Source organism: Geotrypetes seraphini, chromosome 2, assembly GCF_902459505.1.
Source record: "Geotrypetes seraphini chromosome 2, aGeoSer1.1, whole genome shotgun sequence".
NCBI classification, from domain to species: domain Eukaryota; kingdom Metazoa; phylum Chordata; class Amphibia; order Gymnophiona; family Dermophiidae; genus Geotrypetes; species Geotrypetes seraphini.
The window spans coordinates 60,043,939-60,060,187 of record NC_047085.1 but is presented as its reverse complement, the minus strand read 5'-3'; the positions used below and the strand labels follow the sequence as shown (position 1 = coordinate 60,060,187).

The window sequence follows — 16,249 nt, the reverse complement described above, 5'->3', positions numbered from 1 at the left end:
GGACTAATGAGTGGCTTAGGGGATGGTGCAAGGAGATGAACTTCGGCTTCCTGGACTACGGAGATGAACTTCAGGGACTGCAGGGACCGGATGGGCTGCACCTAACCGGAAGAGGGAAGAACGTCCTGGGACGACGCCTGGCTCACTTGCTACGGAAGGCTTTAAACTAGTGAGCCGAGGAAGGGGACCCACTCTCACTTAAGTTGGGTAAGTAACTCGGAGGTAAGAAATCACGTGAATACTGAAGGGGACAGAGAGAGGGAGGGAGGTAGAGCGAGAGACACAGATTTAGTATCTGAGGTAAGTAATCAAGTCGGTAGAGTGGGATACAGAGGGAGAGATGGAGACTCCATCTTGGGGCCAGGGGGAAAAAAAAATCACATGGACAGGGGGGTCAGAGGGGAGAAATCACATGGACACTGATGGAGACAGAGGCAATAGTACGGATGACCAAGGCAAAATTGAAGGCAAGATGGAAGGGGGAAAAGGCAAGAATGAAGGGGACAAAGGCAAAATTGAAGGCAAGATTGAGGGGGACAAAGGCAAGAATGAAGGGGACAAAGGCAAAATTGGAGGTAGGATTGAGGGGGACAAAGGCAAGAATGAAGGGGGCAAACTATCTCAGTCAGAAAACACTCCATGCAAAAAGATAGAATGGACAGCCATGTATGCTAATGCCCGTAGCTTGGGCAACAAAATACTGGAACTGGAACTGGAAACGGAAATGAGAAATACCAACCTTGATGTAATGGCGATATCAGAAACGTGGTTCTTGGAGTCCCATGGATGGGATATGGTCATACCAGGATATAACTTACTCCGTCGAGACAAAGAGGGCAAATTAGGCAGAGGGGTAGCTCTGTACATTAGAGATGATATCAAGGTAACTAAAATCACAGACATGAAGTATACGGGAGAATTCCTCTGGGTGAACCTTGCCAGGGGCAATAACAAATGCCTATATCTTGGTGTTGATACAGACCACCAAGACAAAAGGAGGATGCAGATGATGAACTAATGGATGACATAGAGACCATCAAACTGCGTGGAGATACAGTGCTGGTGGGAGACTTTAATATGCCCGATGTGGACTGAAACAAACCTTGCGCTACAACCAGCGGCAGCAAGAGGCTACTTGCCTCCATGCAAGGAGCACACCTCAAGCAGATGGTATTGGAACCCACCAGGGACCAGGAAATCATTGACCTGTTGCTCACCAACGGAGACAGTGTCACAGAGGTATCGGTGAGAGACACCTTGGCATCCAGCGACCACAACATGGTTTGGTTCCACCTCAAAAAAGGATCCACTAGGCCAAACACATTGACTAAGGTCCTAAATTTTAAAGGAACTAACTTTCAGTGCATGGGGGACTACGTCTACAAAGTGCTGCAAAACCAAAGCACAACAGACAATGTAGAGGAACTATGGTCAACACTACAATCTACTCTGCAAGGAGCAACAAAAATATACATCAAAATCGAGAGCAAACGACGCAGAAAAAATAGACCACAGTGGTTCTCCGCGGAGATCTCAGAACTAGTAAGGCAAAAGAAAAAAGCTTTCATAAACTACAAACAATCACAACGACCTATCTGGCCAAATCCAGAAAAGTTAAAACCATAGTCAGAGAGGCCAAACTCCGGATGGAAGAAAACATAGCTAGGCAGGTAAAGAAAGGGGAGAAATCCTTTTTTAAATATGTTAGCGTTAGGAAGAAGAACACAAGCGGTATTGGGTGCCTAAAGAAATCTGACAGCAACTTTACAGACTCAGACGCAGACAAAGCAGAAATACTCAACAACTACTTCTGTTCAGTCTTCACCTGCGAAGCACCAGGATTCGGTCCTCAGCTACAGACAAAGGGGAATTTGGAGGACCCATTCTGGGACATGGAATTTACTGCGAGCGAGGTCCACCAAGAATTATCAAAATTAAAAGTAAACAAAGCTATGGGCCCGGACGATCTACACCCTAGAGTACTTCGAGAACTGAGGGATGTCCTGGCAGAGCTGTTAGCTGTGCTCTTCAATCTTTCCCTAAGCAAGGGAAAAGTTCCCCTGGACTGGAAAACTGCCAATGTTATCCCGCTTCACAAAAAGGGATGCAGGTCAGAGGCTGAAAATTATAGACCGGTGAGTCTCACATCAATAGTGAGTAAACTCATGAAGAAGTTGACCAAGAACAGATTGGACACATTTCTGGATGATGAAAGATTAAGGGATCCCCACCAGCATGGCTTTACAAAGGGAAGGACTTGTCAATCCAACTTGATAAGCTTCTTTGACTGGGTAACGAAAAAACTGGATGAGGGTGAGTACCTGGATATCGTGTATTTAGACATTAGCAAGGCTTTTGATAGTGTTCCACACCGTAGGTTATTGAACAAGATGAACTCGTTAGGACTAGGAAAAACACTCATCACAGCAAACTCATCACGTGGATGCTTTGTTTTTTGCTTGTTCTGCTCATGGTTGTATGTTCCTTTGCAATTGTTAATAAAGATAATTGGAAAAAAAAAAAATGACTAGGGAAAACACTGATGGCATGAGTACAAGACTGGCTTAGCGGCAGACTTCAAAAAATAATGGTGAACGGTATCCCCTCAAAAACGTCAAAAGTGACCAGCGGAGTGCCACAGGGTTCGGTCTTCGGCCCGATGCTGTTTAATATCTTTATTAAGGACCTAACTCAGGGACTTCGAGGCAAAATTACATTATATGCTGATGATACTAAACTATGCAACATTGTGGGCAGAGCAACAGAACCTGATAGCGCAATCGGGCCCAGCACTATGGAGCAGGACCTGCTTTTGTTGGAACAATGGTCCAGTACTTGGCAACTAAACTTTAATAAATTAAAAATAAAGAATCCCTTGTGGAAAAAAACAAATTAATAAAATCTCAAAGCATGAGTGTAATGTACAAAAATCATCATATTTATAAATACCTTCAATACTTTATTAACTTAATTAATTTCATTCTAATGATCAAAAAGCATCAAGACACTTAAGACACATACATACACACAATTAAAAAACATATATGAAAACAAATGCAGGTACTTTACAAATACAAAGATGACACAGGGGATATGCTCTGTCCATAAGCACAATGAACAAAAAATGAGCGGCCCAGCCATCTTTGAAAAAGACGAAACCAAGTCAATTCCAAGTCCAAAATCCAGTCAAAGACTAAAGTGCACTGGCGGAATAGAAATCACTAATGTAATGTAATGTACTTGTCGTTCCAATTTCCAGATCATTTATAAATATGCTAAATAGCACAAACCCCAGTACATATCCCTGTGGCACTCCACTATTTACCCTCCTCCATTGAGAAAAATGGCCATTTAACCTTACCCTCTGTTTTCTGTTCAATTCCTAATCCACAACAGAACATTGCCTCCCATGACTCTTTAATTTTAATCTCTCATATAGTACATCAACTGTCTCTACTGTGGAGGTGGAGGAAGATATCTTCTTCCTTACGGGGGCCCATGGCAACCAGAGGACATCCGCTCAAACTCAAGGGTGGGAGATTTCATGGTAACATCAGGAAATACTTCTTCACCGAAAGAGTGGTTGATCGATGGAATGGTCTTCCACGTCAGGTAGTTGAGGCCAGTAACGCACTTAACTTAAAGGGACGATGGGTTCGCTCCAGAGAAATGCTTAAAAAGAGGGTTCTTGCCGAGGAAGGGTTCTTGGAGTGGGTTCGCTCCAGGAAATTCTTAGAGGGAGGATTCTTGTTGAGGGAGGGTTCTTCAAGTGGGCAGATTTGTTGGGTTGATGGCCCTTTTCTGCCATCATACTCTATGTTTCTATGTTATCCGCATGTTTATTCACACCTTCAAAGAAATGAAGCAAATTGGTAAGGTAAAACCTCCCTTAGCTGAACCATGTTTGTCTAAGGACTCCTTTTATGAAGGCGCGTTAGGGCCTTAACGCGCGGAATAGAGCACACTAAACTGCCCCGTGCGCTAACCGCTACCGCCTCCTTGTGAGCAGGTGATAGATTTTTGGCTAGCGTGCGCTAATCCATTAAAGAAGCCCTAAGTGTTCCATAATTTTATTTTTTATAATAACTTCTACTATTGTACCAAATGCTGAAGTCAGGCTTACATGTCATTAATTTCCTGGATCACCCCTGAAAACCTTTTTAAAAATTGGTGTAACATTAACCATACTCTAATCTTCAGGTACTATATACAATTTTAATGACAGATTAGAGATCACTAACTGCTGATCAGCAATTTCATGTTGCAGTCCTTTCAATACCTTGGGATGTATACCATCTGTTCCAGGTGATTTGTCACTTTTTAAATTGTCCGTTTCACTCAGTACGTCTTCCAGATTCACCAAGATTTCTTTCACTTTCTCCACATCATCACCCTTGAAAACTATTTTTGATTCAGGTAGATCTCTTACATCTTCTTCCATAAAGACTGAAACAAAGAATTCATTCAGTCTCTCCACTATGGCCTTATCCTTGCTGAATGCCACTTTTGCTTCTTGATGATCCATTGATCCCATGGATTCCCTTACAGGATTTCTACTTCTAATGTACTTGAAAAAGTTGTTATTATGAGTTTTTGCCTAGATTTTCTTCATATTCTTTTTTAGCTCTCTTTATCAATGCTTTGCATCTAACTAGCCAGTGCTTATGCTGCTGCATATTTTCATTTGGATCCTTTTTCCATTCTTTAAAGGATGTTCTTTTGTCTCTAATAGCCTCTTTCATTTCACTTTTTAACTATGCCGGCTGTAATTTTCTCTATTTTCCACCTTTGTTAATGCATAGAATACATCTTGTCTGGGCTTCCAAAAGGTCATGTCTAGATTAAATAAATTCCTGACAATTTAAACATGGTATGGGAAACAGGGATGTTGGGCTTTTTAAGGGGGGAGGACAAGAGTTGAAACCTGAAATCCAGTTCATGGCATTCATTTTGCTTAATCTTTAATAATACACTAAGCTGGTATTTATTTTGGGGATTGAAAATTCAGTGACATTTCTTTTTAATGCTCTTGATGGGGGTGTTTATCTTAAAGTTAATGGAATTTTGAAATCATTTGTTTAAGGCATTGCAAATTTTGAATTAAAAAAATCTCCTAAGTCCAAGCTCCTAAATATACCTTTAATTTTGGGATGTCACTAATATATTTTTTTTCACATATAGTAGTCGAATTAGCTGTGAGAACAGTCAATGCAATACACGTGACTGATATTTATAAATGTTTCTTTTGCATTGTTGTAACCATATCAAAATTGCTCAGTGAATGAATCCGTTCTGCATATTTGCATTTTGTTAAAGCCTCTACTGATCCATTAATGTATATTTTCGTACCCAAAGGAATTCAGTGGAATGTGGCTCATGTGCGCTTCCTTTTTCCATTTTTGTGGTTCGTAGAGGATATATTCCCTTGCAAATCCTGTGGCATATGGTATCGAAGTGAAAGGAATTTGCAGGCACATCTCATGTATTATTGCAGTGGAAGGCAAAGAGAAACTGCTCAGTTGTCCGAAGAAAATGAAGACAATATCCATCAAATATCCAGCATCTGTCCCTTCCCACAATGCACTAAAAGTTTTTCCAATGCACGAGCTCTAGAAATGCACCTAACCTCTCATAGTGGTAAGTCTATCACTTCTCCAGTATTCAGTTTCTTTAACCTCAACAAAATCAAAAATCTTTATTGAGCCTTTAAGTTACAACATAAACACAGACCAGAAAAAGATCACCATGAATTAACTTAATCTGTTTAACTAGCTTTTGAAAAGTATAACTTTCACTCACTGAAGGAAGCATTGAAAACTAGTCACAATTGTATATTAGCGCAGTGAAAATATATCACCTGCCGTATATTTCTCTATTTCCACATGGATTAATAAAACAGCCACATGACTTTGTAAATGTATAATAAGCAAAATATGCTATTGAAATTTTAATTGCTATAATTATGGCAGGAAAGAATGCCAGTATCCAGAATCCAAGTTAGCAGTATGACTTCTGCTGTTTTTAGCCTCATTGATATAAAACATGAGATCTCGATTATACAGATTAAATTCAAAGACCTTAAGAGTGATGTTACATTGACATTTCAATACAAAATCAGGATTACTGTTTTTAAGGGCCTCTTTTATTAAGCCACATTGACTGTGAATATGGCAGTGTTGCTGCTCGGTTGTTAATGCTCATTAACTGCCACCGTTAGCAATTAAGGCGGAAAGGGGCAGGGAATGGTTAGAGAACAGATGGGGATTGTGTCATAGATTTAACTCAGAGGTAGTTATTGGCCATTAATATTGCAACTGATGCGATGCTGTTAACAGTATCTGCATAGAGGTGTAGCTAGCTGCATTCTATTATCTTCAAGTCAGTGAACATGCAGTAATGGCATTTCCTCTTGTGCTAACTTAATGATAGATGCTGTGGACTGATGTTGGGATGTGCAACATTTTATTGTGTAAAGCTTTTAGGGGCCTTTTCTCTAAGCTGAATTAAGCAGCTAGCAAAGGTAGATATTTATGCAGACTTGCACGAAAGCCTGCCAGAGCTAGCTGCTTAAAGTGGGAATGGGCAGAATGAGGTTGTGACAGGGACTGAGTGGACGGGTGGTAAGCTGTGACAACTGGCATATGGGTCACAGCTGCCAATAGTGTTGCTGCATTTTCCACCACCTGAAGCAAAGACAGTAGATACAGCTCCCCTATCAGCATTCCAGTAGTGTGGCAGCCTTATTAAAAGTAATAAAGACTCTGCTGCATTTCATTCTCTTTTCTTTATCCAATTCTCCCAATTCAATCACCCTCAAGATCCACCCCCTAAAAGATATGACCTCCACATGATTAAACACCCTCACAGTCTAGTTCTCCCAGAGATCCAACCCTCATAAGATCTGTCTCCTCCATATCTGATCCTCCTATATAGACTCCTCCTACTCAACCCAATCCCCTTAAGCTCCCTCCCACCCACGTTTATATGTAGCCTCACACCCTTCTGAAAGATCTTCCTCTTAACATCAAGCTGATCCTTGCTCCCACTCATCTCAATCCCCTCAGAACTCCTAGATTTAACTGGGAGCCATCCCTGGTAGGCTAGTGGGACAGCCTCTTCGCTCCAGTACCAGTTTTTTAGGTGCCTTATATAGAATTTACCACTATATACATTTACTTTTTTTCTGTCCCTCACAATATGTTGGGAGGGGGGTACCTAGGCTCATGGAGGGTTAAGTGGCTTATCCACAGTTACAAAGAGATGCAGTGGGAATTGAATCCAGTTCACCAGGATCAAAACCTGTTGTATTCACCATTAGGCTACGTTTCTCTGTCGGCTTGTCTCACCCCTTTTTTAAGTTCTCCTTTTAAGATCCTCCGCCTTGGGAGATCTTGCTCTCATCTATCAGCTTCCTCCTGGAAGGGCTTTTCTTGCTTTTCCTTCTCTACTCTCTTGGACATCCACTGGAGCTACCTGATTCTCTCTTATTGGTAGGATAAAGTGGAATTACATTCACCAGAATTCCTTGAGCCTCTTTCCTCCACTAGAACTAACCCTGCTGGTTCTTACAGCTGCCCTTCTCCCAAGGATCACAGCAGTTCTATATAGACAACTCTAAATGAGGTCTGGCTGCTGCTTTTTTGGTAGGCCTAAGTACATAAGAAGAGCCATACTGGATCAGACCAGTGGTCCTTTTAACCCAATATCTTGTTTCCAACAATGGACAATGTAAGTCACAAGTACTTGGCAGAAACCCAAAGAGTAGCAATATTCCATGCTACAGATCCCAGGGCAAACAGTGGCTTCCCCCCATGTCTGTCTCAATAGCAGACTATGAACTATTCCTCCAGGATCATGGCCAAACCTTTTTGGAACCCAGCTATGCTAACTGCTGTTATCATAACCTCTCACAATGAGTTCCAGAGCTTAACTATTTTTTGAGTAAAAAATATTTCCTCCTATTTGTTGTAAAGGAATTTCAATGTATTTTTATTGAGTGTCCCTACTCGTTAAAATCATCCTCAGTACCTGAAGACTGGAGGGTGCTGAAGACAATTTTAACAACTGGTTACAGATCACTAACAGCAGATCAGCAATTTCATGTTTGAATTCTTTCAGTACCCTGGGTATATACCAGTCTTTCTATGATTTCTCTGACTATTACCCTTCACTATGATATACAGGTGTGCCAAGGGGATCTAATCTGCTTTTTCCTCATGGGCTAAGGTTTTAATTCAGTGCCTGAAGTCCCCTCCGCTCAGGGAATTCCTGGCCAGGCATTATCTTTCACCCAGGGTTCTAAGCCCATTCTGGGATTATTCTAGGTTTCTCCACTGTGAGAGAGGACACAGAGTGACCAGTTCATCATCCAGGTGCTAGCACCTGCACCAATCTTATCGCTGGTGTAAGTACTCATCCCAAAAATATAAAAAAATACATCCATATTTTCTTTATAGAATAGGTTTCAAATAGGCATTTTCTTGGTGCCTAAGTAGAGGTGTTCCTTTATAGAATTAGAGGTTGCAGGTTCAAACCCAAGCTGCTCTTTGTGATCCTGGACAAGTTGCTTAATCCCCCCATTGCCCCAAGTACATTGAATAGATTGTGAGCCCACCAGAACAGACAGGATAAAATACTTGAGTACAGGCAGTCCCCAGGTTAAGAACGAGTTACGTTTTTAAAGCTGTTCTTAAGTCAGATTTGTATGTAACTCAGAACTTGTAGATTTTAAGATTCTTGCTGCTTACCTCTGCTCTCAGCTGACAAAAGGGCCAACTGTCCCTACCAGTGTTCCCTCTAAGGTACAGCATACACAGCCACAAACTGTTCTTAAAGTGGCTATGCATCATTCCTGAATCTGTTACATGAGAAGTGTAGGAGTCTATGCCACTGGAAATACTATTCAGTGAAATCAAATGAAGACATGATCACGTTCTTAAGTACGAGTCATACGTAAGTCAGGTGTCTGTAACTCGGGGATTGCCTGTACCTGAATAAATTCATGCAAACTGTTCTGAGCTCCCCTAGGAGAACGGTATAGAAAATTGAATAAATAAATATGAATCCATGCTATGGTAAATAGTACCCACAACACAAACTGCAAAAGACATCAAAAAGAAAAACCCCCCAAAAGAAACTCCTCTCCATGATCTGAATCCTAACCCTCCTAATCCCTGTGAAATTTCCAAACCCTCTCTCACCTTTCTGATGTGTGTCCTTATTTGGCAATATAAGACTACCACTAAGGGCAACTGGTATCATTTTGAAGCAAAAACAAGCACAAAACAGCAGAGAAGACCACATCATAAAGCTGGTAAGCACACTTTAATAAAATACATATGCAATCATAGAACAAAAATGCACCTTGTTTCAGTTAAAATATCTGCATCAGAAGGCATTAGTTGAGTAACTGAGGATGTATAACAAAACCAATCCTTAATATGCCCTACTAATTGGATAACTCAGAAAATATGCAACAAAGCCAGTCTTAATAATAGCTGTCTTCACAAATTTGAATAAAAAGCCAAGACACCATCAACGCCCACCCAAAAACAGAAGCCAACATGTGTCTGTGTTGGGTCTCTTTTTGTTCTAATGACTACATATGTATTTTATTAACATGTGCTTATCAGCTTGGTGATTTGATCTTTGCTGATTTGAGCTTGTTTTGATTTTCACGCCAAATTGTTTCTCCTTTTTTGTCGGTGTTCATTTTGAAACTGGCAGCCAATGGAGTATTAGTGACTTTGTACTGCTTCTACTTCTTTATAGATATCAAGGTAGGTGCCAAGGAGTAGGATGGGGTGGGAGACTTGATTTGGGGAAGGGGGTCTGGATCAGGGTGTTATTAATATAGTAGGATTTTCATCAACAGGATGCTAATTGTGGGGGTTACTAATCAGGAAAGGGGCTTATTGAGAGGGATTCTGATTGTGTGACGGGTTTGCTGTGGGGTGGATTAGAGCGAGTAAGATTGCAGGCCATTGGCCCATTTAAGACAGCCCCAGGAACATTATTTTTTCCAGGAATACCACAGCTTCTGAAGTTAAACACAGATTGCATGATTCAATTTTCATAATAATGATGTGTTTTACATGCATTGCATGGTTTGCCTCTCATTATTATTAAGAGCCTATAACACATGATTTTTACCATTTAGTTTTTATTAAATGGAAAAAAAAATCTGCATTGCTCCCTTAACACAATCAAACTATTCCTCAATATGTTGCAACAGAAAAAAGTAGAAAATATTTCAAGAAACACAAACATGATAACTACTTTAATATTCTGCATTTGAAAGTCATTTCAATTCTTATTTTACAATATTCTAGCATATGAGAAACTACACTAAATTGTTTTGTTTTTTAATTACAGGATTAAAGTTAGAAGATTTTTTTCCGGCTGGGGCTAGTCTGAAGTGTACAGTTTGTGACTACATTGCAGACTCAGTAGTTAACTTTCATCAGCATCTTTTTTCACATATTACTCAAGCTGCCTTCCGATGCAACCACTGCCATTTTGGTTTCCAGAGTCAGAGAGAGTTATTACAGCACCAGGAGCTCCATATCGTTAGCAGCAAGGTACTGAGAGAAAGCGATATTGAACATTCCCCTTCTGGTATCGAAGAAAGTCTTCAACAAGCAGAGCTGCTGAATCGAAACGAAGCCCAGCAGAGTCAAAAGACTATGCAGTGTAAGGATGCTTGCTCTGACACTGAACTAGACAAGTGTGAAAAGAAACCACAACTCTTCCTTTCAAACCTGAGACCAGACACCCAGCCAACAGCAAATAAGCAAGGGTTTTCATACAGTAAAATAAAGTCAGAACCATCTAGTCCAAGGCTTGCGTCATCACCGGTTCAACCTAATATTGGATCCTCTTTCTCTGTGGGACCTTTTCTTTCTCAGTTTGCTTTTCCCCAGGACATTACAGTGGTCCCTCAGGCTTCAGAGATCTTAGCTAAGATGTCTGAATTGGTACATCGGAGACTGAGGCATGGAAGCAACAATTACCCACCTGTTCTTTACAGTCCACTGATGCCAAAAGGGGCAACGTGTTTTGAGTGTAATATTACATTCAACAATTTGGACAATTATCTGGTGCACAAAAAACATTACTGCAGTAGTCGATGGCAGCAGATAGCAAAGTCACCAGAGTTCACCAGTGTTTCTGAAAAAATACCCGAAGCCGTTAGCCCTAGCAATGTTCAGAACTCTCTAAACATTCTTACTTCTGCTCACGCTTCAGATTCAGAAAACCAACTTCTTCCACCATCTTGCATTAACTCTACCACTGTATTAGATTTGATGGGTTCAAATAAGAGTCATGAAAAGGAATTTGTGTTGCAGGTAAAGAAACTATCCCCTGGGACCACAACTGATGAGAAAATAAATGGAAAGGCTGGCGAAGTGAAGAACTCCATCACTCCCGCAGTAGAGGGTGATAATGGCGATCCTAACAAGACCACATGTGAGGCTTGCAATATTACTTTTAGCAGGCATGAAACATTCATGGTTCACAAACAGTATTACTGTGCTACACGCCACGACCCCCCACAAAAAAGATCTGCTTCTAACAAAGTGCCTGCTATGCAGAGAACACTGCGTACTCGAAAACGAAGAAAGATGTATGAGATATGTCTCCCGGAGCAGGAGCAAAGGCCCCAGTTGCTTCAGCAGCGTTTTCTGCAAGTGGCTAACCTTGGAACTCCATGCACATCTTCTCAAGAATCAACAGATGGACTTGGAGACTGTTACCATCCAAGGTGCGATATTTTTCCTGGAACAGTTCCAAAACATTTGGACACATCATTATCTATCAATAAATTTATTCCAGTTTCAAAATGTGACACTCCACATTCCACAATTTCCTGTTTGGAGATGGATGCACCAATAGATCTGAGCAAAAAATGTTTGTCACAATCAGAAAGGACATCTACTTCTCCCAAAAGACTTCTGGACTATCATGAATGCACAGTATGCAAAATAAGCTTCAATAAAGTAGAAAATTATCTTGCACACAAGCAAAACTTCTGCCCTGTTACTGCTCCTCAGCATAGTGACATAGGGCATCTTGATAATAAAGTGTTTCAAAATCCAGAAAGTGAACGAAGCAGCCCAGAATCCCTTTACGAAAGAAGTATAATCAAATGTGAGAAAAATGGAAATGCAAAACAGTCTTCATCCAATGGAAACTTGTTTTCTTCCCACTTAGCAACACTTCAAGGACTAAAAGTCTTTAGTGAAGCAGCCCAGATTATTGCTGCAAAAGAAGAAAACAAAAACGTGTTCTTTCAAGAATGCCTTTATCCGGGAGCAATAAAGAAAGCCAAAGGAGCAGATCAGCTTTCTCCCTATTACGGAATTAAGTCAAGTGATTATATTTCTAGCTCACTTGTCATCAGCAACAACACAAATATGAATCAAAGTACAAATACAGAAAGTGAGTCCCCGAAAAGTCAATCTTCTTCAAATGGATGTTCTGGGCAGAAGAAAGAGTCTCTCCCATTATTGCCCAAAAATAGAGGCATGGTGATAGTTAATGGTGGACTAAAACAAGAAGAAAGGCCTGCAGTGAACCCTCAGCAAGACAGTGCTTCCCAGAATTTGCCGCAGGAAGATGGCCACAAGTCACCATCTTGGGTTTCTGAGAACCTTGTAGCTGCCAATGAAAATGTTTCTCCAGCAACTCCTCCAGCTGAGGAACAGTTTTCTAGTATAGCAAAAGGGGTAAATGGCTCTACCCAAGCTCCCACCAGTGGTAAATACTGTCGCCTGTGTGATATCCAATTCAACAATCTTTCAAACTTTATAACTCACAAGAAGTTTTATTGCTCTTCACATGCAGCTGAACATGTTAAATGAACTGATTAATCACTTTTGGTACTAGTGTTTAGCAGGGGCGGACTGACCACTGAGATAATAGGGCAGTGCCCAAGAACCCGCAACAGTAGGGGGCCCACTTTCCTCTAGCTTCCATCTATTTTAATCATGTTTGATAGATGATTAGGGGGTCCAAGAACCTTAGTGCCCAGGGGCCCAGATCACTGTCAGTCCGCCCCTGGGGTTTAGTATATTTCATACAGTCTAAGAGGATCTGCTTGAATCACATCTGGACAATCAAAAGATACTGTAAATCATTTTTGCTGTGTTGAGGACTTAAGATGTAATTTCATAACACAGTCCATTAGTAAAAGTGTATTACTGGTGCCATTTTAAAACAAATATTTATTTATTTTACCAGCAGTATTCATAGCTGTGGTTATGTTATTTTTTATTTAAACACTTTATATTAAAGTCATTTGTATTGTTATTGTATAGTTATTGTGTAGCATATATTGTTTGCACTGTATAGTAGATTTTTAAGAAAATAGTCACAAAACAATACCAGAAGAGCGTTTTAGTAATAGCTTCAAAAGCACCTGTGTATCCTAACTTTTCTCATATGCTGTTGCAGATAAAGTATATGCTAAAATATAAGTTGCAAACCAACAAAAATGTTTCTACTATACATGCTGTAATCTCGCCTTAAAAGTCCCATTATAAAAAAAAAAAAAACCCACCAGGCTCGATTTGCACTTTATATTTTAGCAGCTCCCAGTCATTAGGCTTGCCACTTACATGCAGCTGTTTATTCTCCTCCACTTCCTCTACCTGAAAATGTATGTTCATTGATGATGGCAAATTTTTTGTTTTTTTTGTTTTCTTGTATAGCACTTACATTTCCTTTTGCTGATGCATCTTTGTCTCAGTTTTTAAATCTTCGCTGTGAAATGCAATACTTTGTAAAGAACAAACAAAATTACTGGAAGCAGTATTGTTAAGAATCAAGGTCACATCAATCTCTCTTGTCCTTTGAATGGCACAATCTAATGCAAACCTCAAACTTGATGCTGCAAGTATGAATCAAAATTCATATACACTATATACTGAATATAGGTGTAGCAATACTGCAACTGGTGATCATGACGATAATGTTCTACTTCTGATAGAAATAAATTTCTCGACGGATGTTGTTACTATGCATGTATATGGTTGGAATAAAATTCCAGATCGTTGGAGACATTTGTGAGTAATTTATTACAATGATTTTTTTTTTTTTTTAATGAAACATTTTCACGAAGATAAGAAAGAAAGAGAAGGGGCATCTCATTACAGTTTAAACAGAGCACCAGTAATAATGCAGAGATAAAGAAGCCGTTCTCCCCATGTGTGTGGCATAGTGGTTAAGGGTGTGATTCTATATATGGTACCTAAAAAATTGGTAAATCCGTGTACTCAGAACTACCCAAAATGCTAATACAATACTACAAGTGCAGAATATCCTTTTTCACATATGCTCATAAATGTAAAGTTCCCCCAGGGTGTTAGCCCTATAGGGGAACCAACAGCCCAATCACCGCATATGTGTTGCTTGTTGAAAAATGTTCAAAATAATAAATGAATTAAGCATGTTATTCAACTTATTTCACTTATCTTGACGTTAAACTTGACTTTTATACCTAGAAGGGTCCCACGTGGACCACGTTTCACGCTCTTCATCAGGAGACCCACCCAATAACTTTACTTAATGTAAAACCCAGTATTTCTTCAAGACATAGTTCTTCAAGACACTGAACAAACTCTTTAAGAGTAAGAAGACGGTGTCTTGAAGAAATACGTATTGACAGTCAAATACTGGGTTTCACATTTTGGGTAGTTCTGAGTACACAGATTTACTCGTATATACTATGGACTTTGCTTGTTTCATCTTTATCTCTGTTCAATATATTTTGACCTAAAAAAATTGGTGCCAATCTGGATGGCATTTAGTGTGATTCTATAAAATTTACACATACCTTATAGCAGTGGTCTTCATTAATTTTAACGTTGGGGGCCACTATGGATTCAAACAAGCTGATGGAGAGCTGCCAAATATGTTCTTATGCAGGGTCATGATATTGTCAATCAGCATGTGTCAATGATATTTAGTCCACCTTCAAGTGCTTCATTGGGGGGTATCCTAAAGGGGTGTTTCCAAACGCATTCTCTTCTTCACACATTGTCCTTCGAGCATACAGCTTTTTCCCCAATCTACTTCCCTTTTTCTAACACAAGCTTGGGTAGAGAGGCAGAGTAATAAAAAAAAGATGACAACTGGGGGCTGTCCCAGAGTTTTGTACTGAAGAACACTGCCATATAGAATCATGCTTAGTACAATTACGTACCTTTTAGGCATACCTATTTAGACCAAGGAAAAACTGATCGGTTTGCGAGCCCTTTGCAACCCGATTTCCTTCTGACCCGATTCACTAACTTGTGTCCCGATCATCCTCTGATCCGCACATGCAAATGAGGAGGAATGGCATTCAAATGATGGCATGCAGCGATTCACAAACAAAAACCCTGCAACACTGACTGGGCTAGCCAATCACAAACAAGCAACTGCTGCGGACCAGTCGTTGAGGTCCTTTCCGACTGCCCTGCCTTCTGCTGACCTGCTCTCTGCCCCTATCTCTTGCCCGCCTTCCCCGATCTCCTGCCTGCCCCAAACTCCTGCAGCCCCGATTCTCCCACCCTTCCCCGCAGTACAAGCCCATGGTTTTAACCTACAGGTTTAAAGAGGGTTAAAACCACGGGCTTGCAAAAAAAAAAAAAAAAAAGTTCCTAATGAGAGCATGCGCAGACCATCTACAGGCAAGGAAGATGGTCTGCTCATGCTCAAGGATTGCTCTCTAGCGATCCGTGCGTGGGTGGGGGAGCGTGTCAACGATCATCCTCATTTGCATGCATGCCTTTTGTGAATTTGTCGGCCTGCATGCAATCGGGCACAGATCGGACACGGAATCGGGGGTTAGTGAATCTAGCCCTAAATTGGGTGTGGATCAGATGTATTCTATAACAGTGTGCATAAATTTTAGGAATGCCCATGCCCCCCCCCCATGTTCCTCACCTAGCTGTGCTTCCTTATCAGATTTGTACACTGGAAATGGCGTATTACACTTTGTACAATGCACCTATCAAGTTGTGTGCCAATTAGCATCATTTATGTGGTGCTAATTATCAGCACCAATTATGTTTGTTAAACAATTAAGTTGTGAATGCAAATTGGCTGTATGCCCCAATTTGCATGCACTACTTAAGGCCTCATGAACAGAATTGGGGGGATAGGGCTAGATTCACTAACCCCCGATTCCGTATCTGATCCATGCAATTGCATGCAGGCCAACAAATTCACAAAAGGCCTGCATGCAAATGGGGATGATTGTTGA

General features: G+C 40.6%; 1 protein-coding gene across 6 annotated transcripts in view; it reads left to right on the top strand.

The window, feature by feature from the left end:
* ZFPM2 (zinc finger protein, FOG family member 2) overlaps window positions 1–13,577 on the top strand; it is an 869,848-nt gene extending 856,271 nt beyond the window's left edge. For 4 of the 6 annotated variants that reach the window (XM_033933812.1, XM_033933810.1, XM_033933815.1 and 1 more), the window contains 2 exons: window positions 5,356–5,637; window positions 10,375–13,577. In XM_033933812.1, coding sequence (XP_033789703.1) covers window positions 5,356–5,637; window positions 10,375–12,863 — 2,771 coding nt within the window. In that variant the 3' untranslated portion in view covers window positions 12,864–13,577. The remainder of the gene's footprint in view (window positions 1–5,355; window positions 5,638–10,374) is intronic. The other 2 variants (XM_033933811.1, XM_033933814.1) reach the window with 2 other exon arrangements.
* Window positions 13,578–16,249: the final 2,672 nt, after the last annotated feature.